Raw genomic sequence first — 25,330 nt, 5'->3', positions numbered from 1 at the left:
CTGTCTCTACTAAAAATACAAAAATTATCTGGGCGTGGTGGCGCGTGCCTGTAGTCCCAGCAACTCGGGAAGCTGAGGCAGGAGAATTGCTTGAACCCGGAAGCAGAGGTTGCAGTGAGCCAAGATTGTGCCATTGCACTCCAGCCTGAGCGACAGAGTGAGACTCCATCTCATAAATAAACGTTTCTTCTTATAATATACTGAAACAGGAAAACAGAAGTTTTGCTTTTATTGTTTTAGTAGACAGCTATCTATAAAATGGTGTTTAGATACCTGTTTGGGAAAAATGAGAGATCTAAGTATTTGTGCATCTGCTTAACTAGAAATAAATCCTACTGTGAGATGTTACCTTAAAAGTACAGTTGACCCTTCAGCAACACAGATTCGAACTATACAGGTCCACTTAAACGGGGATTTTCTTCCATCTCTACCACCCCTAAGACAGCAAGATCAATCCCTTCTTCTCCTCCTCCCCCTCAGCCTACTCAAAATGAAGGTGGCAAGGATGAAGACCCTTGTGATTCCATTTCCACTTAATAATATTATTTCTCTTTTTCTTAACATTTTTTCTCTAGCTTACTTCATTGTAAAAATACAGTATATATGTAACATACAAAATACATGTCAGTCGACTATTAATATTGTTGGTAGGGCTTCATGTCAACAGTAAGCTCTTAGTAGTAAATTTTTAGAGAGTCGAAAGTTACACTCAAATTTTCTACCGTTTTGGGGGCCTGGCACTCCTAAGCCCTGTGTTGTTCAAGGATCAACTGTCCCCTACTTACTGGCCATCAGTATAAATGTCAGATTACGTATATATTTGGTATCTGCATAATGGTTTTAAAAGCCAAAGCCTTGTTTTTAATATTAAGATGTGTTCTAGCATACTGGAGATGACATTTTTCAAAGCACTTCTGGATCCTGAATTGAAATATGTAGCAAGACACATCAGTGACTTCTAAAAATACAACTTATAAGAATAAATGACAGTACCTCATTACAATTATAAAGTTTTATTTTTGAAGAAAATTATCATGTGACTGGCAAATTCAAGAAAAAAACATTAGGGCTGAAAAAAAGTTATTTTAATCCATCAACCTGTTCCAAGAAAAGCTGTTACACATCATCCTGGCTAAATCTGTGGTAACCCTGTTTTAGGGACTTCTTGATGGCTACTAGGAGGCAAAGAGGCATGGAGATTCAGTCTCATGGCTTTTATTATGCATTCCAAATAAACAGCTGTTTTCTGAATGCAGTTGCCCAAATGCCTAAAATTTTCTGACTGGACTGATTCTCACTCCTGATAGATTTCTAAATACCTTATAGAAGTGTCTTCAGGAAAAGACGCCAAGCAACCCTTTGAAATTCCTCAAAGCTGCACACTCATCACCTGGGAATTATTCACAACCTCTCCTGCGATTGCCCTGAGGGCCACAACCTCTGCCTGCTGTCCCTGTCCTCCCGACCAGCTCTCCCTCAGGGCCCCCCTAAAGTTACTGCCCCGAAGTCCAGACTACTCCTTGGGCCTCCAGTTAATCCTCCTCGCTGCGGCTAGAGAGCTCTTTCTAAAACAGGAGTGTCTTCAGAGCACTTTACCGCAGGAATTCTTCCGTCATTCCCCTTCACCCGTGAATACAATCTCAACCCGAGCATGGCAGCCGAATCCATTCTTGATCTAACTCAGTGATTCCCAACTCCAGATGTTCACAGAAACACCTGTGGTGCTTCAGTCTGGTTCCTGTGGTCTAAGGCATGTAGCCGGGATACAGAATCAGTGATTCCAGCACCTTCTGTTGGCCCCAGGTGCAACTCTTGCAGAATTCACTCCCCAAGGGGCCGTCCAGCCTGAGTTTGGAGCCTCGCAGGTGACGCCTGTGACCAGACACACCCTGCACCTTTTCAGAATGTTATTCATCCCTCTAGACATGAGGGCAGAGGCCTACCTTCCGCTCTATGGAACCCAAATCCCGGAGACCTGTTCCCAAGCAGTTATGGCTGGCAGAGTGTTGGAAAGGGTGACACTTCCTTCACAGACATTTCAGGAAGGTTCAATACTTCTAAAATAAGATTCCATAGAATAGTGAGTTGAACCCTATGAAGATATTTTTGACTTACAAAAATAGCAACTTCATGTGGCTCAACCTGACACTGGAAAGGGCTACAGAAGTTACTCAAGAGAATTTAAAAAATGAAACACCACAAATGTTAATTGAGCAGATTTAATTTCCCTGAGATTATATTCCATAAGTGATACAAATACTACCCATTAGACCAGGGGTTTTCAAAGTTTGCTGTGCAAAAAATCAGCTAGGTATCTTATTAAAATGGTCCCCAACATGTCTGAGCTGGAGCTTCAGTGTTCACAGGTCTCACAAGCTCCCAGGTGATGCTGATGCTACTGGTCTCTGGGTCACACTTTAAAGAGGAAGACATTAGATAAAGTAAAAGGAGTCATGAGAAAAGGTGCACCTAAAAAACATCACATAACAAAATACTAAAGTCACTAGCGGATAATAACAAACATGTCTCTCTACTCTATATTCTAAGATCAGTCTTTGGTTTTCTATATTTCCATGTGTCTGATTATAAAGACTCATTAAGCTTATGGGCTTTTTAAACTTCAAAAATAAAGTGCTACGATTTTTAAAATAAAAACACGACTATAAGGGCTTTTAAGAAACTTGCCTATTTCTGAGAGTGAAGGACAATCTTTGAGATCCAAACTCTTCTGAAATTCTATTTCATTGCATAAACCCTCGATTATTTATTGCCTTTTGAGTCTAATCTCCATGACATTTAATTTGCTCCTTAAGGGCAAGGCCATTTTATATATTAATAATAGTTTGGTCTCCTCGAAAGCACTTAACATTTACATAAAAGTTCACAATTGTAAAACCTAATCAGAAGTCCATTTTTCCTTGCAGCAAGATAGGAAAAAGGACAATCTTCAAACTAAAGCATACTTCCAATTATTTATCATAAATATTTGATTTTACTCCATGACTTCTAAAATACAGAAATGTTTACTGCTTTACAAACAATAAATATTAAAGATATGACAAATTACTGTAGCGTACTAAAATATTTAAAAGGATGCATGTGTTAAGTTGAAAACAGGCATACCATCCTAGTGGACTAATTAAGAAAAGTAAAAGGAATGTGAACTTCAACTGTCTGACAGGAAGCCCTTAAGTAACTGATTAATACTTGATGCAATCCCAATGGTCATCCTGCCTGGCATATGTCTCCCTGCAAGGCTATGTTCACCTTCTGTCTGGGCCTCTGCCTCTCGTGGCCCCCTCGGTGCTGTATATGAAACTTGTTTAGACAAGAAATGGCACATCAAAATATTTCCGTTGATCAACAGAACGCTTGTGTTTGCAGGCGTGAAACTAAAAATAAAGGAAATGATTCTTTTTTTTTTTGAGACAGAGTCTCACTCTGTCGCCCAGGCTGGAGAGCAGTGGCACAATCTTGGCTCACCGCAAGCTCCGCCTCCCAGGTTCACGCCATTCTGCCTCAGCCTCCCGAATAGCTGGGACTACAGGCGCCTGCCATCACGCCCGGCTAATTTTTTTGTATTTTTAGTAGAGACGGGGTTTCACCACGTTAGCCAGGATGGTCTCCATCTCCTGACCAAGTGATTCACCTGCCTCAGCCTCTCAAAGTGCTGGGATTACAGGCGTGAGCCACCGAGCCTGGCCAGGAAATGATTCTTAACACAAGACAGAGTAGCATCAAGTTCTGGTCTGGCATGACACCTGACCCTTATTCTGCATAAACTGTTCATTTTAAAAGCATTCCTGTGCTTTGGCTTCACCACTGGGTTCTGTCAGCACCAGAAGGATGCAACCTGACTGGAATGCAGGCTTCCAGGAGCAGGCTGGCAACCTCAGCATCTAAGTGGTTTAGTCCAACTTCAGAGCAAGCTGGGCTCTCAGAGGCAGGGAGCACAGGGAACAGGTCCCAAGGGCCCGCTGCTCCATCATGCAGTACAACTGCTGAAAGCTGGGAAAGGTGTAACACATTGTGATTACAAACACAATTTTAAGAGTCCAAATTTAGTTAGCTGTGTAAAAACAGCCAAGCCTATGTACTTTAATCAAAATCAGTGCAGTCGCAGTGTGGTCTTTACTGCCATGAGAAATCGCCAGCAGTGCTTACAAAACACCACGGATTTCTTGGCCCCACCCAGGCCCACTGAATCATCTCTAGGGGTGAGGTCAGTATCTTATTTTTAAGCAGCTTTGAAAAGCGACAGGCTGGTTCTAATAAACCAGCTTCTTCAATCTGCAGGATTTTGATAGAAAACTCCCTCCTAGTGTATGGAATTTAACTGGAAACTCAAGTTCCAGTTGATCAGAATTTGACTGACATGTCACCCTATTTTTCAGTAGGAAAATGCTTGTGGTTTCTTCCCTTCCCCCATGTATCTTATTATGTTCTCTTATTCCACCACCACTTCCCTATCCTGTAGCTGGTAGTTTGTTTACCCCTGAAAATTGTAACCTGATTAGCCCAGGTGGGAAGAAGAGACTTCCAGGTAAGCGCTGAATACGCTCACCTTGGAAAAGCTTTGCTCCAGTCTTAACCTTGCCACGAGGTGCCGTGACTTCTGATCATCCTGCAGGCATGGCTGCATGGCCAAGAGCTGACCTGGAAGCCCAACAGCTCACACCCACCCGGAAATATTTCCCTTCCACCCCAACCCTTTCCAAAGTGCCCTTTTCATCATGGCCTCCGGCCCTCATTCAACCACCTCAAATTTTGTTGCTTTACGTTGTCCAAATCCATCTACTCACTTTTTAATTTACTCTTCCCATCACCACTAGAGTGTCGCTTGTTTAGAGACATTATGAAAATGGCCACTAAGGCTAACGCAGCGCCCAGGCTGGGGGGGCCGCAAGGGCTGACCTCCTGGGCAACCCCCGAGAGGAGAGGGGCGATGATGCGGCCCACTGCAGTCACAGACTGCCCCACGCCAATAAGGGTGCCGCTGGCCTGGGCCCCGCCCACGGTCAGCTGGAGGTCCGTGATGCACGTCCTGCCGATGGCAGTGGAGAAGGACAGGAGAGTGGAGGAGAGGACAACTGCACCCATGGTGGGGGCCAAGGAGTAGAGCAGCAGCAGTGTGCAGGTGAGTATGCTGGAATGCAGCAGCAGTGCCTGCGAGTTGTGCTTGTACAGCCGTAGGATCGGCCCCAGGGCAAGGCCGGCCACGGCCCCCAGCATGCTGCTGTAACTGATGAGGTAGCCTGTCACCTTGGGCCGCACCCCAAAGCGCTCCTCCAGGGCCAGGACAAAGTTACTGTAGTACAGCATGACTGCCATGGCCATCAGCAAGCGCACCAGAAATATGTCCCACATTTCGGAAAACAGCAGGTTCTTCATGTTCCGCAAGGCCAACACTACTTCGACCCAGGGCCGGGCAGCCTTCTTGCTGGCCCTGGCTCCGCGGCTGGTGGCTGCCTCCTGCACTGCATCATGGCTCCTTCCCAACAGCACATGGGTCTTTCGCAATGGCAGGCCCTGCTCTGTACTGCCCGGTTTTGCTTCCCTCCATGGAAAGAACCAAACGAGACCTGTTAAAATGGCATGAGACCCGTTAAAGCATCTGAATGCACTGAATCCATACACTACCTCCTTGGGGAAGGGACAATTATTTGTGTTAGATTACTAATCTATATTTTGGTACTAAATTTACTAGTCTGTATTTTTGTATCTAGTCTTTCACCATTCCTATGGCTTTATTCTGACATCAGGATTTTGGCAAAAGACTCTTTGCCTTTAAAAAAGAACACCACGATACCTACAAAATACTCACTGCTTCCTCCCAGCTCAAAAGCCTATGATAGTGTTCTACGTCTCATCATTTCATATCTGAATTGTTATAAATTTAAATTCTTCCCTTATTAACTTTCTAATTCTCTGCCTATTCATTCATTATCTGTCTGTCCACGTAACATCCATCCATCTGTCCAACCATCTAGACATCCAATATTCATGGAGTGCTTCTTAAGTGCTAAACATAGAAATATATTGACACAGAAAAGGCCTCTGAAAACACTGTACTCAAGACACTAAAACCTAAAAAGGGGTTCAGATAAGAAAAGAGGCAACCAGACTGCAATATAAGGGCCATGCTGGGGCAAGTGCAGGCTGCCACATATGTGACGGCCTGCCTTGGCTTGACCGATGGGCAGGGACAGCTTGGCCAACTCTCCCTGGGAAGCACCTGCTTGGATCTGTCCCAGGTCAGGGTCATCTAGTGCTTGTGCAGGTCACACCTGCAAAACCTCAGGGGGCACCATTCTCATAGACCACAACATATACAACCTTACGCAGTGGCTCTAACCGCCACTCAGATGATCCCACCTCTGTCCTCTTAGGACTAGCACATTCTTGCCTGTTGATCTCTTGCCAATCCATGCCCAAAAGTGTTCTTAAAACTGAATTCAAACTTGCCATTCTAGGACATCCCTCCAAACTCTATCCTACTGTTTTTTAAGTGCTAAAGAGCACTTAAAAGTTCAGCTCAGACCAGTGGCTATTCAGTGCTGCTTCATGTTGTTTTCAGCAACTTCATTTGTGTGTCATTTCTCCAAATATTGTATAAATGCTTCAGCCGTAGACAAATTTACAACGGAAAACCAACCACATGAGAACGTGGAGGATGTGGACTTTTAATAATTCAATCTTAAAAGGGCCCTTGAACATTACACAGAATATTGATAAAGATGTGAAAGAATTATTGCTGATGAACTAAAAAAGTAGAATTAAAATAATAAAAATGATGATGATGATGGCAACTAACTTCTGTTCAGTGCTTACTATAAGCAATCCACCCACCTACCCATCCATCTGTCCAACCTTCCAATATTCATGGAGTTCCTAAGTGTGAAACACTAAGAAAATATTAACAAACAAGACAAGGTCTATGCAATCCTACCTCAGGCTCTGGGGTAAGCTGCTTGTATGCAGAACCTCTTACAGTTCTCATAACAAGGCTATGTGTTTTGTTATCCCATTTTATAGATGAAAAAATGGGAGACAATTTGCCCAAGGGTCACACTAAAAACTGGCAAAGCAGGGATTTGAACCTGAGTCTGTCAGACTCCAGAGTTTGGAGTTCCTAACCATATGAACAGAAATCACAATGAAAAGGCTTTCTCAGGCAAAGTGGCGGATCAGAGGAGGATATAAGAAGCTAACGGAGTAAAAGCGTTGACGAAAACAGCTATAGTCACTCGGGGGTAAAGGATGGCAAGACTGGGATGAGAAAGCAGCACGATATTATGTTCACTGCACTGAATGGCCAAAGCCCTGGGTGGGACAGTGTGTGCTGTCTAGCCAGGTCATCCTCCCTCTCCTCCTCTGCTATTCTATTGGCCCCAGCCTGCCTATCCTCAAGTTGCTTATGTTGGAAAAACAAGTCCCTCTTCCTTGAAGCCATTGTAGTTGGGAACACTTGCAGCGGAATGTTTTCCTAACTGCTTAGACCCATTTATAGGCTTAAGATAGGGCAACATATTAAATGGCACTATTGTTGAAGGATCCAAAATAGAATTCCATAACCAATTCCTTTGTTATATGCTGACTTTCAATTTTGAATGATACCACATTCATGTACCTTCGTTTATATGTGAAGATACCTGGTCACATCAACGAGGCATGTGTTTGAGACTTTTATCTAGGTTTATGTGAATCCATCAGGCCACCCCTCCTGATTCAAGTTACAGGCTAAGTAAATTCCTGGCAACAAATCATAATGTATTTCTGTGAGGACTGAGAATAAGCTCATGAACTTTGCTTCCTGGGTCTGACATCCTAACCCAATACGGAAATCATCATGCAAAAGAGAACCTTGAATATGAAGATTCAAAAAGCTGCAGTAAAGTACAATATCATTAAATGTAAGGAAAACTGCCTAGCATGAATTCTCGTTTATGAAGTCATTTATCCAAGGGCCAGCCATGCACCACTCTCTAAGTGAAGAAGAAGAAAGACATTTTAAACAACTAGCCCTGCATCCAAGGAGCTCATAGTCCTGTGTGTGTGTGTGTGTGTGTGTCTGTGTGTGTGTGTGTCTGTGTGTCTGTGTGTATGTATATATGTATGTCTTTATTTGAGACAGGATCTCACTCTGTCACCCAGGCTGGAATGCCGTGGTGTGATCACGGCTCACTGTAGTTTTGACCTCCTGGGCTCAAACAATCCTCCTGCCTCAGCCTCTCGAGGATCTGGGACTACAGGTATGTGTCACCACGCCTGGCTAATTAAAAAACATTTTTTTGTAGAAAGGGTCTCACTATCTTTCCCAGGCTGGTCTTGAACTCCTGGGCTCAAGCAATCCTCCCGCTTCAGCCTCCCAGAGTGCTGGGATTACAGGCATGAGCCACTGCACCCGGCCCAATGTGTATTCTGCACAGGGGTGATAGCAGTGAGTAAATCTGACAAAATCTCTTCCCTCATGGAGTCCGCCTACTGATTTGGGGGAACAAACAGAATGTAAGCAGTAAAACAAACTAGTAACATAATTTCAAGAAAGCTATGAAGAAAATTAAGCTCTTTTAGGCAGAATGGTCAGAGAAGGCCTAAGGAAGCAGATATTTCAGTCTTGAATGCTGAAAAGAGAGAGCCAATAACAGATGTGGGATGAATGTGGCAGGTAGAGGACAGGCCTGGTAGAATGCCCTCCTATGGGAATAAGCCTGGCATACATACGGTAGACCAGAAAGCCAGCGTGGCCAGAATGTATGGAGGAAGGCAGAGAGAGGGGCAGGGTCTGCCCATCACCTACCACTGTGACAGCTGTGAGGCATGTGCATTACCATGATAGAAACACCTGGGGGTCTGTAGCAGGAGATTGCATAGTCTTTCTTTCTTACTTCCATAATTGTATTTAAATTTATATTAAATACATTAAAAATAAAAGATTTCCCTTTTAAATTGCAACTAAAATATGTATCATGCAGAAGAATAAAATTAATCCCTTCCTCACATCACATTACAAAAATCAACTTAAATAGATTAAAGATAAAAATCAACTCAAAATGGATTAAAGACAAACATAAGACCTGAAACTGTAAAAGAAGGTAGAAGCTTCTTGAAATTGACCTTGGCAATAATTTCTTAGGTATAACAACAAAACCAATCCAAAAATAGACAAATGGAACTACCTGAAACGAAAAAGCTTCTGCACAGCAATGGAAACAAATCAGCAAAGTGAAAAAGCAACCTGGAAACAATCTGCAAAGCAAACAGTAACCTGCACAGTGGATATGATTTGCAAATCATACATCTGATAAAGAGTTAATATCCAAACTATACAAGGCACTCCTTCAACTCAACAGCAAAAAAAACAAAAACAAAAACAAAAAAACACCAAGTTTAAAAATGGGCAAAAAATCTGAATAGACATTTCTCCAAGGAGTGGCTGATGGAAAAACAAAAGGTGTTCAATGTCACTAATCATCAGGGAAATTCAAATCAAAACCACAATGAAAAATCACCTCGCACATGTTAGGAGGGCTAATACAGACATATTTTTAAAAGATAAGTGTTAATGAGGATGTGGAGAAAAGAGAACTCTTGGGCTGGGCGCGGTGGCTCGCGCCTGTAATCCCAGCACTTTGGGAGGCAGAGGCGGCGGATCGCATGAGGTCAGGAGTTCGAGACCAACCTGACCAACATGAAGAAACCCCGTCTCTACTAAAAATACAAAATTAACCGGGTATGGTGGCATATGCCTGTAATCCCAGCTACTCAGGAGGCTGAGGCAGGAGAATCGCTTGAATCCGGGACGGGGAGGTTGCGGTGAGCTGATAGCACGTCGCTGCACTCCAGCCTGGCCAACAAGAGCAAAACTTGGTCTCAACAAAGAAAAAAAAATAGAAAAGAGAACTCTGGCACGCTGTGGGTGGGAATGTAAACTGGCACCGGCCACTGTGGAAAACACTAGGGGGGTTCCTCAAAATGACTTTCGTTTTTGGACGATGAGTCTGTCTATTCTGATAAAAACGAATTGCAAAGAAATAAAAGTAGGTAGATTGCTCCGTATGAATACACAAAACAATCTTCTCATGATTGTCAACTTACCAGCATTGAGAATGAAGACCAAAAAGCAGATGAAGGCTGTGAGATAAAACCCATCCTCTAATTCAGTGAGATAGCCACCGACCACGGGGCCCAAGATGAAGCCCACACCGGAGGCTGTGTTGAAGTGTCCGATTACAAGCGGCCGTTCCTTCTCTGGAACCACATCAGAAAGTAGAGCCCTTGAGATGGAGAGAGTGTGTTTAAAAATACCTGCAAGGGGATGAGAAACATGCTCTGTAACTTTTTCCAGACCATAAGTATCTCACTTATGATTCTGTGCTTAACCTCTATCCCTGATGGAGTTCTGATCTCTGGTTTCTTTGGAAGGCAGCTATGCTCACCACTATACCACCACGGCATCTGATCTTCTTTTTCTTTGAGCCTCTGAGGTCTGCCGGTTCTATCCCACCGTAATTGGACTCCTGGCCTAGCACTCTGATCCTAGTCAGTCACCTTATCTCTGGCAATCAAGTCCCTTAACCCTCAGCTTGCCCACCTCCTGTCATGACCTCCCAAGTGTCTCCCAGTTACGCCTGCATTTCACGGTGGCTTCCATAAAGTGAGTTTTCACTCTTTACACATTAACTCATTGAGCCAATATTTACTGCATGCCTACTCTATGGCCAGCCCTAAGGTTGACCCTGAGGATAAACCAAAGAACAGAGAAACGGAGCTGGGGAGAGGACAAGGAGTGAGTAGAAATTTGATAGCACCATCATTGAACCAATACCAATGGATTTCCTACCAGTAAGAGGCCTGTGAATTTGTTGAACAAATTGAATGCTGTGATATAACTTTTAATAAGAAATTAAAGTAACTGACAACTATACTCCTCGTATCTCTGCAGATGGATTTGACTCCTATGTCCCTAGACCCCCCAAGTGCAGAAAAACCACACTTGCAAACATGCTGACAGATTCTGGTAACCAGCGGCCCACTATTTTGATCAACACATAGTAGAAACTGAATAAATGCGGCTGGCGGATCTGCATGAATCACTCCAGTGTGATGTGACACAGCGTTTCTCCGTGATCTCCCGTGGGCAGTCTCACTCTGCACATCACTGTGCTGCCGCCGAGTGCTTCAACACACTCGTCCTACTAATCTATTCCCAGCTCTGCCTCAAAAGTAGTGTGGTTGTGTGCCTGACAGCCAGCCTTTTTGGAAAGCAAATGTATAAATCTCTTTTGGAATTAGGTAGATGGACTCTCCCTAGACCTGTTTCCTTAAATGTCAGAGAGGACTGGGCCAGAACATGATTTCCATAGGTCTCGCAGGAGTTCTATGATTCCTTTTGAAATTGTATTGATGTCAGGTTCACTTTACATACATGAGGGACGAAGACTGTGGTAAGAGTATCCCGTGAACAACCCAGCCTAAGCTTCTCTTCTCTTTCAGAGGTTGGGGTGGTGGACAGAGTGGAATGGAAAATGAGGCGTCCAACTCAGGCACTTAAACCTCAGGCACTGACTTGAAGTCAGTGGTTCATTTTTAGGACACAAGGATCTGAATCCACAACTGACTTTGTGAAGCAGAACCTTGTGAAGCCCCCCGCGGCTTGCTCCTGTTCACAGACCAGTCAACACTGTGGAGGTTACATGGGCAAGGAGGAGTTTTTATGTATAGCTCTCATTTGTGAAGATCATAGTGACAGTTCATATAAGAGAACTCTCACTACTTAAGCTCAGGCTCACTTCCTATTAAATAAAACATTTTAACCCTCCCCACAAATCTCAATGCATTTTGTAACAACTCTACGTTCTTATTCATCTTCCCCATCTGCTTCTTTAGAATTATGAACAGTACATACCACATAATGGTGGAGTGTGTTATACTATAGAAAGACATGCTGCCCACCAAAGACAATAAACTCAACACCAGATGCATATACAATGGCTGTCACTTGGATTTTGTGTGGTACCGGGGTTTGTAAAGACAACTGACCACATTTAAGCAAAGACCTTCATAAAGCATTTATCTAGTCAACAAAAAGGCATGGTTAAGAATGTTGGGGGGCTGAACTCTACAGACTTTCAGAGTAAATGAAAAAAGTATATATTCCACAGAAATGGTGTGGAAATCCCAGGTGAGTCAGCTGATCATCACGTCTATGTTAAAATGAGTTATCTGATGCTCTATTTATTTGGGGAGTCAGTTAAAAGCAAGCAGTTTAACAAAACTCAAGATGGTGCCCAATGACCCTGACTTGTCAAGCAGGGTAGCAAAGCCTGCCAGTGCTCTGACAGGTACAGTAAGAGAGACACTGAAACTCCTCTAATTCCTAAGAACGGCAAAGAGAGAACAAAGAGCTTCTACAGGAATAATATACCCACCAAGCGCTACGCCGCATTCACAGGAGGTGTTTCAAAAAATGGACAAAATAAAAGCTAGTTCAAAATGTTAAAAACAGTCCAGACGAGCCTGGAAACAGCAAACTCGTCCACAAGCTGCTGTATCATAATCCCAGTGTCCCCGCTAACTGACAGTCAGACAGAAGGAGGCTACAGGAAAGCTAAAGAAGTGAATCCCAATTTGATGTGAGGAAGCCCAGTTACAAAACTACAGGCTCACCAAGGGACAGAACAGGAACCTCAGTGCTGGCCAAAGACACTTAACAAATTCTTACTGAATGATGTAGAGTAAGATAAACAGGAAGGAGACAAGTCCCAATACAGTAGTGTGATCATTCACGCTGACAGGCTCTGAGGGGCAAGGGGCTCTGTCAAGTACGACTCCAGGTTTGGTCAAGATAGCAGAGTGCCTGGCCCATGCTAAATGTTCAATGGCCAGCAGCTGCTGGTGTCAGTTATAGTCACAACTGCCATTGTAATTAGCACTTTAGGTAAGTGCTAATCAAAGAGGCAATGTCCAGCAGGAACAGGCTTTAGATATAGACATAGACACACACACACGCTCGCGCACGCGTGCACGTGCACACACACACACACACACACACACACACACAGGCCAGCATTTCTGCCTGTTAGAATTCCCACATTTGGGAAGCCTCAGAGACTTGCCAGGCACGGCTCCCTTCTGAACACTCTTTAAGCAAGTAAGGATGTTGAGCAAGACCACAGAGGTGGCCCAGGAGGAAGCCTGCAGTTTCACATATTGAGGTTCTGGGGGAAGCTACGTTTGAAAAAAAAAAAAAAAGTCACTCACCTGCCGGGACTCTAGCCAGGACAAACAGAAACACATTGGTGGCTGCTCCGAGAAGGAGATAGCCCAGGGCACTGAATAGAATGCATGCCAGCAAGGAAGACCGTCTTCCCACTACATCGCTCCAGCAGCCCTGAGGAAAGTAAGAAAAAGCCCTTGGACCCCATCCACGGTAACGACTACCACCATGCAAATGACCAAAACAAAGTGACCAGGGGAAAACAATGGAAGATTCAGTGTCAGATCCTCAGATGCTCAGTTCCACGATGCCACTTGTCAGAGTAAGTTATTTTCTCTGATCTTCACACACAGTGAATGGAAAAACACAATGTATTTTTTTTTTTTGGTCCAAAAACAAACAAACAAAAAAGTCTGATGATCTGGTAGCTAAGAAAGGCAGGAGAGATGATAAAGTATAATTTATAAAGCCTCATTATTGTCTCCATTCTCATTTCTTTATAAAACTACACTCTTCAGATACCATGTACATTTTTAAAAAATTTAGAAAATACTGAAAAACAAAATGACCAATACAAAAATACCTCATAATCCTAAATGTACCTATATTTTAACAAAGTGGTCATACAATATGCTCTATTTTGTAACTTGCTTTTTTACTTAATATGACTTAAGCATCATTCCATGTTATTAAAACTTTGCCTTTGTTACCATTTTAATCACATTCCTTATTCCACTACATACCAATATTTATTTAACAAATAGTTTTGTTAGATTTTTGCTCTTTAAAAATTTGTCAAAAATATAAATAACGCTACAATAGGCATCTTCATAGCAAATTCTCCACAGATACCCTTAAAAATTCCCTTAGAACAAACCCCTAGAATTGGAGTTGTTCCAATTCTATGCAGGCATTTTTTTTAGGCATTTGCCATATACTGACCAATTACTCTCTGGAAAGATTTGTAATCCCATATATACTGTAATTAGAACAGTAACAGTCTCCATTTCCCTGTATTTCAACCAGCACTGCTACTGTCAATGTTTAAAATCTACAGATTTGTTAAGCAGCATCTTTTAAAATTATGTTTGCCTTTTTTCCTGATAATTTTTTTAAAATTTGTGTACTATTTGCATTTTCTCTTGAGAGAGGCAAGTAAGGCAGCATTTCTGTCCCCTTAGAATTCCCACATTTGGGAAGCCTCAGAAACCTGCCTGGCGTAGCTCCCTTCTGAACACTCTATGCAAGTAAGGATGTTGAGCAAGACCACAGAGGTGGCCCAGGAGGAAGCCTGTCATTTCACACACTGATGTTCTGGGTGAAGCTATGTTTGAAAAAAAAAGTCACTGCCTTAAAACAACAACTACTAAACACCATACTATCAATGGAGCACTGTGTAAAAGAGTTAAGAAACAGGGTCCCCCATGCTGTGTGAAACCCTGGATGACCCCCAGTTCCAGTACAATGGGCTGGTCTCCAATAGTCCCGGCTGGGAGGTGACTGAGGCTGGTTCCTGCGTCCCTCCTTCCTCAGTGATGTTCCACAACCATTCCTCACCCTCTCCACTAACCATGGAAGGAATCTCACAGGCCACTACTCCATGCCAATTGCCAAGTGTACCTGTTCATGCCCTCTCCCCATTTTTATTGATATGTTTATCTTTTTCTTAAGGGGCCGAAAGATCCCTTTACATAACGATGTAAACTTCCTCTATAAAATATTTTTAAGGTAAATCTTCCAAAATACTGTCATCCTTCTATAGGTGTCTTCAATCCTACTCCCCAATTTTCATTTCAATGAATTTTAGAAATTCCCCATACTCTTTTGATCTGGGGAAAGGGTTACTGGCCTCCTTGTACTCACAGGGCAGTGGTATAATCTGGGAGTTACACCCTGGCCCTAAGCCTGGCTGTTTGGGCTCAACGCTGAACTCATCATTCCTTCCACCATGACCTCGGACATATGAGCTAACCTCTCTATGCCTCAGTCTCTCTACCTGTAAAACAAGAATAATATCTGCCTCAGAGATTATCTTCCCCACTCAACACTTTCTGTGTGCTTAATATAAAATGAGTCATTAAAGACCCACAACCACCCTTTGAGGCTGGTTATTATAAGGATTAGAGGAAATAAAGTTCTCAAAACAGGGCCTGACACATAGGTACTTAATAAATGGATCATTTTTTATTAAAATACATTTATTTAAAAACATTAGCCAAATCTGACAGAATATACTTTTTCTGTATAAAGATTTGTTCTCAAAATTAAAAGTTTTTTGGTAAAATTTATAATTAAAATATGTGCTTACAGAAGTATGGGTTAAAAAGGAAATTTTAGCTAGGAATTTCTGTATCTTAAGGCTTTCTAAGAAAGGTTTTCATTAAATTTCAGCTAAAAGACATATGAAATGTTCTGTGTAAGTACAAACATAAAACAACAAAGGAAAATCTGAAAAAAAGGGTAGAGTCATAGTTAGCAATAAAAATTTACATTCATAAAGTGCTAACTATTGCCAGGCACTCTGATAAGTAAGAGCATAAAAAAATTAAGCAAGTAAGCCTGGTCTGTATCTCAGGAAGACCAGAGTCCAGGAAGAGAAAACATTAAAAGAATTAACATACACTGTGACCTAATAGCTCTAACAGATACACACATCAGATATTTTGGGAGTGAGTTTACAAATAAAGAGAAAAGGTATTTACTAAGATGTAACTCAAACTTTTCTCTCACAAGAAAGAACATGAAATACGACATTCTGCTTGACAAGCAAGTGCATTGCTCTCCTGTACAATCTGATAACTCTAGTTACCTATTTACCATTTTATATCATTAAGGCAATGACAGATGACTCTTAGAAAAAAAATAATATGGGCTTAGAGTCTAAATACTGAAATTAGGTGGCTTAGTCAAATTAACCTATGTGGATCTTAATTGGTCTTAATTTCCTCCTATATAAAAGAAAGATACCGAACTACTTTGCTGGGTTACTATAAAGTTTAAATGAGGTTAACACTATTATTGTAATGGAAATCTAATATATGAAGTACTTCAATAAATCAGGAAGTAGCTGTTTACTTATTTAAGAATTTATTATGGAATCTGACTGAATTTCTTTTAAAAATATATTTTACAAGGAAGCAACTCTTGGGAAACATAAGTACACTTTCTGTTCCTTAAATATGAGACCCCCAGGCCAGCTATTGAGACCAAAGTCACTACTGATCAATTGTGAGACTAAATAGACTATTCTACTGAACCGCCTGAACCACTGGATGCTGAGGTCTCCAGACCAGAGTGATCACAGTAAACAGCACAGGGAGAGAGAAGGGGACATCAGGTAAGGTCTCTGAAATTCAAACAACTGAGTGGTCAGAAGTAGGGCAGTGACAAGGTCACCACTGAATCTGTGTTTCTTTTTTTTGATTTCTTAGAAACAGGGTCTTCCTTCCTATGTTGCCCTGGCTAGACTTGAATTCCTGGGCTCAAGCGATCCTCCAACCTTAGTCTCCTGAGTAGCTGGGACTGCACGTGCCAGCCACCATGCCTGGCCACCTCTGGATCTTTCTACTCCATGCCGCACATATACAATCAGCCAATCCAAATGTCCCCTTCTGTCTATACACTTAAGTCTTATAAAAAAGCTTTTATTTAGTTCAAAATAAACAACTTTAAATAGAATAGCAGAAATATAAATGGATTTGATTACTGTCAATGAAGTGAAATAAATAATAAAATTGGTAATAACATTTTTTTTTTTTTTTTTTGAGACAGAGTCTCGCTCTGTCGTCCAGGCTGGAGTGCAGTGGTGCGATCTCGGCTCACTGCAAACTCCGCCTCCCAGCTTCACACCATTCTCCTGCCTCAGCCTCCCGAGTAGCTGGGACTACAGGTGCCCGCCACCATGCCTGGTTAATTTTTTTGTATCTTTTTTTTTAGTAGAGACGGGGTTTCACTGTATTAGCCAGGATGGTCTTGATCTCCTGACCTCGTGATCCACCCGCCTCAGCTTCCCAAAGTGTTGGGATTACAGGCGTGAGCCACCGCGCCCAGCCTAAAATTGGTAATAACTTTTGTTTACATTCTTTTTGTCTGTAAAAAGCAGGGAATTGTAGGAAGAACATATTACAATTTAAAGGTGTTCTCATCCCAAATCTATCACTTTTTGATAAACTTCAAGTCCCCAATTTTACTACATCTGTGATGGATGAGACACGTGATCATGTTTTACCAAATGGAAGATAACTTACCACCAATGTGCTAGAAAACAGTTGCAAAATGCCATAGGAGGAGCCTGTAAAAAACAAATCAATAACAATAAAATCAGCTAGAGCTATCACAAAAATGGATTAATGTGATAACAATTACACAGAAACCAACAGAAAAACATTAGGGTAAGATACCTTTTTGTTTTAAATTATCTCACATCTTTTTTTTTTTCTACTTGGAAAAATGGAAGTAATACAATTTCTAACAAAATGGAAGTAATACAATTTCTAACAAAAGGTTTTCAAAAAATTGAGGGCAAACAGAAGAGAGAAAAAAGGCAAAAGGTGACGTTATGGACGCTGTATGATTGTCCTTCCATCATATGAGATTGTGTAGCTTCAACTTATGAAACAGCATAGAGAGTACTCAGGGGAATAGAAATTTAAATTCTGGAAAAACCCTACTAAGCCTTAAAATCTTAACATTGTCTCTTATGTTTCTAATGTGTAATGGTTTTATAAAATGATTTATTTTATAAAGAACTTATTTTTTTTTACAGAGCTCTTTTACCTCCATTATCATGCAATGTGCCCTATCCGATTTTCCCAAAAACCTTCACACTGCTGGGTGGTCCAGTGTAATTCCAAGTACATTTGTCGAGGGAAATACAAATCACGGCATGGACCATGATTTAACAAATATTATGTACAAGACTGTCCACAAACACTTGCTTGTTTGGCTTGTGAATGATCAACAGCTGTTAGTCTCAACAATTTCCCATTAGTTAGCATAGTCCTAAGCCCTGCTGTCTCTTGCCTTTTTGGTAAATCAATGACTTCTGGATGGAATTTTTATGCTGCACAGGAAGAGAAACCCTACAATATCTATGATGTGTTGGTGACGGTGTGAGAAGCTTGCAACTAATTGGCTAATGTTCACCGAAACCCTTTCCCACGAGGTGTAATTTCTGTAGATTATGTTTCCCTGGTCTCTCACATTCGGTTAAGGGTTCCTGTAGGCAGGAGTCCACATGTACCTACCCTTTTATACACACAGCCAGCTCCTTGCAGAGGCCCCATAAGTACCTGTTGCCACTAGTGGCATGGGACTTGGTTATAGTGCTCAAATCTCAAAATCTCTTTGAACATACGTTGTCTAGAAAAAAGGAATTGCATTTGCTATAGGGTAATATTTTAAAATATTCTGGAAATTTGTTTTATCTCATTTCCCACTTACCTTTGGATAATATTTGGATACAAAATTGAATTGTTTTCAGGTACTTGGTTCAGAGGATTTAAGATTCAGTGCTCTAAAAATGAGCAATATCGACCACTCACCTACTACTCCAGCAACTGTTGGACTTGCTCCAAGGGACTTGACATGAAGGCTCAATAAAGGCACAACCATGCTGACACCAAACAAATCCTAAAACAAAATAAATGCTGATGGACTCAAATTAGTATTTTTCAAACTAGTAAACCTAAAAATTTAAACTAATTTAAAAAATAAAACCACTATCTAAAATTTTAAACACATAAGAAATCATAATTGGATTCCATAGCATGCCATACAAATCCGCTGCCACTTGCAAATGCCTGGATTAGTCTGACCTGGGATCCGTTTTAACTTTACACTCAAGGAGGATATGCTACAGTTCCTCAAACAAAACAGACAAAAAACCCCATATTTTCTGTGGATAAGTCATAAGAAAAAATGCAGTCATAATTTGTATTTATTGGTGAACCAGCACTTGCTTAAAAATATGTTTCCTTCTGGAGTTGGCGAAAGTGGCTAATGTCCTAGGACCTGTAGTTTATAAGCTTATAAAATAATACCTGAGAAGAAAGGCTCAGTAAAGCAAGAAGGAAGAAGCTGGTGCACTAGGTAAAGGCCAGTGTTTTGCAGCTAAGTCATAGAAAGCGAATGGGCTTTGGGGTCAGGCAGACAGTTCTCAATTCCACCTCCATCACTTACTAAACATGTGTCTTTGGAAAGTTACTTAAAGTTACCAAGCTTCCGTGCTGTCATCTGCAAAGGGTAGAACAGTAATACCTGCCTGGTAGAAATATGATGAGCATTAAGTGGCATAATGCTTGAGAAAGGCCTAATAAAACAATGTAAGCTCAAACATGTCTTCTCCCTTCTTCAGTTCTGGGGATAAGGACAGGTCCTTTTTGCTAGGTATTCTGAGTTAATAGACAGACTGTTAACTTCTCTTTTAATTTTGTTCTTATTCTCACTAGGTTACCTGCTACAGTTGGTTTAGTGGGAGAAAAAACATTGCACACACACAGTTTTCATCATATTCGACCTGAATTCCTTCTTTCATACAGCTGGTTAGTTGGAAAGAAAGAACTCGCATGAAATATGTATTTTCCTTGAGCTCAGAGTTAATCTTTTGTTCCCCCTTCCCTGTCCTGGTAGCTGTACATTCATATAACTATAGATACATAAATTTCCACATACTCTTTTCAGTGGGCCTTTTCCATGGTTACATCTTTAGATGACCCTGTTATCTAATATCAAGTGACTATAATTAGCTCTTAAAATTACATTACCAGAGTGATGGTTTATTATTTCAATATTGCCATTACTTAAAATTTCCTTTGGGTCTAAGTCCATTTCTTTTGGGCTTTGCTGTCAGTTGCATCTCATCAGCCCACTGATGTTTATACATTTAAAAGACTCAAAATGTACCAGCCACCTATTGAATCTTCTGGATCTTTCAGAAAAGGAAACTCAATTGTCCAATAACCATTTTTTTCCAAAAAAAAAAAAAGTCCCAGTACAACATATCATTTAATAAAATGGGTATCCTAAATAAGAGATGGAGAGAAATATTTAGGTCAAGAGACTGAGCTCTATGGAAGGTAAGTATGAAAATACAGACTCAAAGGCAATAACTGATGATTGGTATTACTTTAGCACTTGGTGAGTCTGAAAAGTACTATATTCTTCCAAGGAGACTGGCCACTGAATCTTTCCTCTCAGGAAGTTCTGTTCTAAAATTGCCTTCTCCTTTACTATAAAAGGCAACTCCTTTCTGCTTCTCAATCCATAGCTTCTCCAAAATCACTGCATTTGGCATCTGGTCATGTGCATGTAACCACTTATAAAAAGATCATGTCAGAAGGAGCCACTTAAACTTTCACTGAATATCAACATTTTTCAATAAAAATTGATGAATATGTACACTCAAAAGTTTCAAGACTCTTTTCAGGGTAGGAACCCCAGTAATTATTGATTACTGGACTATCTCAATGAAAATGAATTATCACCTGAATAAAGCTGATGGGATGGAAAACAAATCTCACCAAGTATCTGGAGGAAAAAAGTGGTTGAAATAATAGATCTCATCACCATCTAAGCATCCTAAACAAAATGGGCCTCAAGGGTCATCTTGGTCTTCCCTCCTAAACAAATTAAAACTTGGAAGTACGGATAACTGCTAAAACAGAACAATTTGGCAAATGACTTCTCTAAGCTTGTTCCCTTCCTCTCCCATTCAGAAACCATTTGTCCAAGAATCTTAGAGGTCTCTACATCCCTAAATATGTCAAAAAAATAACTAAATTATGTATAATATTCCTTAGATGTTACCTAACAATCATCTGTTAGGTAGCTTTATGTGACTTTCATATAAAGCTTCATATATTTTAATTGTTTACAATATTTTCCATTAAAAAAATCCCTACTCTTTCAACTTTTGGGAAACCATAAACTTTTCCCTTAAGATATGAGACACCTAATGGTTCTCTTGAATACATTATTAAAGTTATTAAAATTCTGTATCAGGCTTGCTAGATTAGACTTGCCAAATACACAGCATAAAGAAAACATATGTTAAATTGTGAATATTCAAATCTGTATTGGAAGGCTGACCTTAACAAATGATCTGCGAATTGCTTTGTTTTATTCTAATACTAAAACTATTTTGAATTCTAAGTCAAATTCTCTGAACCCTAGTCTGGACTTTCCAGGTAAGGGCTCAAATGTTTTCATCTGGCTGAACCAGCCCAAGTCCCTTCTGAGACAGGACAGCAGTAGCTTGGGACCCATAACTAAAAAGGCTGGATGTCAGCCAACTCCTCTCCAAGAACCACCCATACTCACTGGTTGTGAATTCTAGGTGCCTAGACTGAAAAGTAGAAGAAGCATCCCCATGCTGAGAATGAACTACTAGATTAAAGGAATAGTGGTCAGAAGGAGTGCCAGTCTCTGAAGTTAAAGGCATGGAGCTGGAGGGTGGATCCTGCAATGGCCTAGAGGCAGAGAAATCCTCTCTAAAAAGCCACCCTCCCTGAAGACCTTGTGTTTCTGGGCTTGCAGCAATTTGGTGAACATGCTTTCATGGTGATCTTAACTATTAACTCAACATAGAGTTGCTACCAACTGAACGCCTTGCATGGAGGTGGTGGCATGGAGAGTGCATGAAACTGGGAGAAGTGGTGGTCTTGATCTGCATCTGGGCAGAAAACGATGACTCCCTGCCAGGGCCCAGTGCCATCAGATACTATCTTCAAGGCCTCAAGGCCTCAAAGGCAGCCTTCTCCCATTGACACTTATCTCAGCTTCCTTACCCTCAAGATACTGGATTAGCTAACACTCAGGGCTGAATCAGGCCTAGCCTTGGAAAGGGAGGAGTGCAGAGGTGGATCTAGGGTTCTTGCAGATAATGGCCCAGAAACTACCAACATCAGCTTACTTGTAAGACTGAATTCTTCTGTGGCAGAACTGTGGATTACAATAGTGAAGCTCCGCAGCACCTGCCACATGGCAGGTGTTCAGAAATGCCATGAATCAGCTTACTAAACTTTCCATTCTACGTGGGAAATTAGCACTCAGGGAGCAAACCAGGACACGCGCGCGCACACACACACATATACACACACACGATGAAACCAAACCTCCATTGTGCAATGCACACCCTTTGTCCAAAGGTAGATGGGTACAATTCACTCTGATCTGCATTTTTAAACATTCAAGTCAACCAAGAGCTCTAGTGAAAATGCACCCAATTCTGTACAAGTGGGGTCATCAACAGCGGCTTCTCCAGCCTGGTCTGGTAAAAAAGCAAACCACAGGCACACACATCATGATGAAACCAAACCTACGCTGTGCAATGCGCAGTTTGTCGAAAGGCAGATGGGTAAAATTCACTCTGATCTGCATTTTTAAATATTTAAGTCAACCAAGAATCCTAGTGAAAATGTGCCTAAATCTGTCCAAGCGGGGTCAAGAGCGGCCTCCCCTGCCTGTTCTGGTAAAAAGGCTTGCGTGTCCCTACCTCACCAGCAGCCGCACAGCAGCTGGGCTTTTCCAAGCCTGCCCACACCCCTGTTCTCCGCCCTGGAAAAGCTGCACCTGCCACAGCATTTAACACCTGGTCACACCTGAGGTTGGTGCCAGGGCTTCTCAAAAGGCAGGGAAGGGAAGACGTTCCGCGAACGGGGTGCAAGAGAACGCGCGAGGGGCAATAAAGCAGTGTGGCCAGATGCAGACTGAAGTGGGTGATAGGGCAAGAGGAGAGCTTGATAGGTAGTGAGGCACTCACCAGGCGGGCTGCGGGTTCCCACTCCCTGGGAGCTCCCCGGAAGCTCCAAGAACCGCCTGGGTCCCCAGGCCCGAACACAGTCAGCACTTGCTCCCAGCCCCCACGCTCGCACTCACCAAGAAGCCCACCAAGTAGAGACAGAGCAGGAAGCGGCGGGCTCGGACGGCACCGGAGTCGGCAGCCTCCGCCTCGGTTCCTGTCTTCCGCTCCTGTTTCCGCTCTGCGGTCTCCGAGACCACCCTCGGGGCCGAGTTCATGTCCCAGTGACCCCCAAGCTCCATACCCGCGCCGGCCGGGGGTCGGACGCAGCAGCAGCCGCGGACCGACCCCGGGAGCCCAGCCCCGCCCCGAGCGGAAGCAGGAGACGCGCGCCTGCGCAGAGAGAGGGGGCGGGTGCTACCTGGCAGCTCCGCGGGTACGTGGCCGGTGCTGGCTGGGAGTTCTGGTCTCAGGCGAGGTGGGGACTGGGCACATCGTCAATACGGTAAGCACACACCAGTTTGTGATGATAATGATGATGCTCTTTGTTTCCTCTGGGTACAGACCCTGCTGCCCCTATCGTTGGAGGACAGGAGGGAATTGTATTGAGCTTCACTTCCTCCTATGGAGTTATGCTAGGAGGTGACCAACTCCAGCTTGAAGATCCACAGACCCTGGCCACCAGTTGGTTGTGACAGACCTAGGATACGTTAACGAGGCTCTCCAAGCTTTCGTTTGCCTATTTAAAAAGCAGTAGGAAATAATGTAGTCCAACTTCTAGAGGTGTGAGAATTCTACACATGCTTCTTAAGATCCTTTCTGGTGCAGTGCAATGTGAACAAACCATAGATAGTCTATGCCTGAGTTGAGATTACAGTCTCATGGAGTAAAAATAATAAGCACGCAGTAAGTAAACATAAATAAAAATACTAAACATGCAATGAAAAAGCATAAAATAAGTAAAATAATATGGTGATAATATAAAGAAGCACGGTCTTGATGTGGAAAGTAATGAGGTGGGGAGTGAGCTACTTTAGAAAAGCAGTTTGGAGGAGGTGACATGTAAGCTGAGAAGAGTGGAAAGAAGATAATGTGTGGCTGAAACTTCCTCATCAAACTGAGAGGTCAGCAGGAGTGCAGACCATTTAGGACCCAGAAGGCCATAACAGAGATTTGGGGTTTATTCTGAGTGCAGTGAAAGGAATTAAGTGAGTGCATGACACCAAAAGATGCCTTTAAATTACTTAGCAAAGCCCATGACACATGGTAAGTAATAAATGTTAACAATAGTGACTAGCCCCTCTTTTCTTTAGAACTTGTTATTTATTCCTCTTTCACTGTGGGATCAAGAAGACTCTGACATTTTACTGAGATTTTGCTCAAAATCTCAATTTACTTGTGTAGGTTGCTAAATTCTGAGATCTGTTAAATTCAGTGTTGCAAAGTTTCTCATGGGAGGTGGCACTGAATAGGGAGAAGTGGAATACTGATACTTAGAATTAAGACATATAATTGAATCCAGGTGAAACTGTCAATCGTGAACCCTCAAGTTATTCTGAGACTCCTTTGCAGGAGAACTAGTTTGCTCTCCTATAGCTGAGGAAACTAGTCTTTTTGTGCTTGAAATTTTGTGAGTAACTCATCTGGGAAAGGCGCCTTGAAAGGGCTGCTCATGTTAACCCATTAAAACCACTCACTGTGGCTACTAAATACATAGCTAGGGTGAAATTTTAGCATGCTCTGGTGACAGGTACACATTATAACCTAGGAGGACATCTCATACACACCAAAAGAATTGGAAGTCGCGGCCAGGCGCAGTGGCTCACACCTGTAATCCCAGGACTTTGGGAAGCCAAGGTGGGCAGATCACAAGGTCAAGAGATCGAGACTATCCTGGCCAACATGGTGAAACCCTGTCTCTACTAAAAATACAAAAAATTTAGCTGGGCGTGGTGGTGCGCACCTGTAGTCCCAGCTACTTGGGAGGCTGAGGCAGGAGAGCTTGAACCCGGGAGGCAGAGGTTGCAGTGAGCTGAGATTGCCCCACTGCACTCCAGCCTGGCAACAGAGGGAGACTCTGTGTAAAAATAATAATAATAAAATAAAAGATTTGGAAGTCTCTGCTAATATATAATCAGTGTAAACTTTAGAAACCTGGGGGAGAGATTTCTAAGGGTGTCAGACAAAAAGGAAAAATATAACACTAAATTAGGCAGAATTCACTAGTATAGGTGCATTTGCAACATATACCGATGTAATATGTTAGCTTGTGCAGCTGGAGGCAGCTCTAGTAGTTTACTCAGTTGGTTGAAATTTAGACTCAAAGATGGCCTACATTTAATGATGTTCAGATGCCAGAGTTTTCCTGGAAA

At 42.2% G+C, this 25,330-nt stretch overlaps 2 protein-coding genes across 9 annotated transcripts in view; one reads left to right on the top strand and one right to left on the bottom strand.

The window, feature by feature from the left end:
- Window positions 1–997: 997 nt before the first annotated feature.
- Window positions 998–23,432, bottom strand: MFSD9 (major facilitator superfamily domain containing 9). 3 transcript variants are annotated; one of them, XM_525839.8, is made up of 6 exons: window positions 23,096–23,432; window positions 18,763–18,850; window positions 17,467–17,510; window positions 13,264–13,393; window positions 10,099–10,308; window positions 998–5,582 (listed from the first exon to the last, which is right to left on the bottom strand). In XM_525839.8, the coding sequence occupies exons 1-6, from the start codon at window positions 23,258–23,260 to the stop codon at window positions 4,795–4,797; spliced, it is 1,425 nt and encodes a 474-aa protein (XP_525839.2). In that variant the 5' UTR covers window positions 23,261–23,432; the 3' UTR covers window positions 998–4,794. The 3 variants fall into 3 exon arrangements, with proteins under 3 accessions (XP_525839.2, XP_009441283.1, XP_003309219.1); XM_009443008.5 differs by having other exon boundaries at window positions 18,763–18,867; window positions 23,096–23,345; XM_003309171.6 differs by having other exon boundaries at window positions 22,980–23,343.
- TMEM182 (transmembrane protein 182) overlaps window positions 23,352–25,330 on the top strand; it is a 250,522-nt gene continuing 248,543 nt past the window's right edge. For 2 of the 6 annotated variants that reach the window (XM_063788932.1, XM_063788935.1), the window contains exon 1: window positions 23,368–23,463. The gene's annotated coding sequence lies outside the window, so the exon portion shown is untranslated. Of the gene's footprint in view, window positions 23,464–25,330 lie in introns of all 6 variants that reach the window. The other 4 variants (XM_063788934.1, XM_016949198.4, XM_016949196.4 and 1 more) reach the window with 4 other exon arrangements.

The sequence above is a fragment of the Pan troglodytes genome, chromosome 12 (genome assembly GCF_028858775.2).
Source record: "Pan troglodytes isolate AG18354 chromosome 12, NHGRI_mPanTro3-v2.0_pri, whole genome shotgun sequence".
NCBI classification, from domain to species: domain Eukaryota; kingdom Metazoa; phylum Chordata; class Mammalia; order Primates; family Hominidae; genus Pan; species Pan troglodytes.
Note: the sequence above shows the minus strand (reverse complement) of the source record. Positions and strands in the feature narration are given on the sequence as shown.

What these genes read in the sequence shown, in the direction of transcription:
- MFSD9 (XM_525839.8), bottom strand. Translation starts at nt 23,260, where the DNA reads ATGGAGCTTGGGGGTCACTGGGACATGAACTCGGCCCCGAGGGTGGTC. An exon ending in AACAGTTGCTGGAGTAGTAG is followed by an intron (nt 17,511 to 18,762) that starts GTGAGTGGTCGA and finishes TGTTTTTTACAG; the next exon opens with GCTCCTCCTATGGCATTTTG. An exon ending in GGTCTTCATTCTCAATGCTG is followed by an intron (nt 5,583 to 10,098) that starts GTAAGTTGACAA and finishes CCATTTTAACAG; the next exon opens with GTCTCGTTTGGTTCTTTCCA.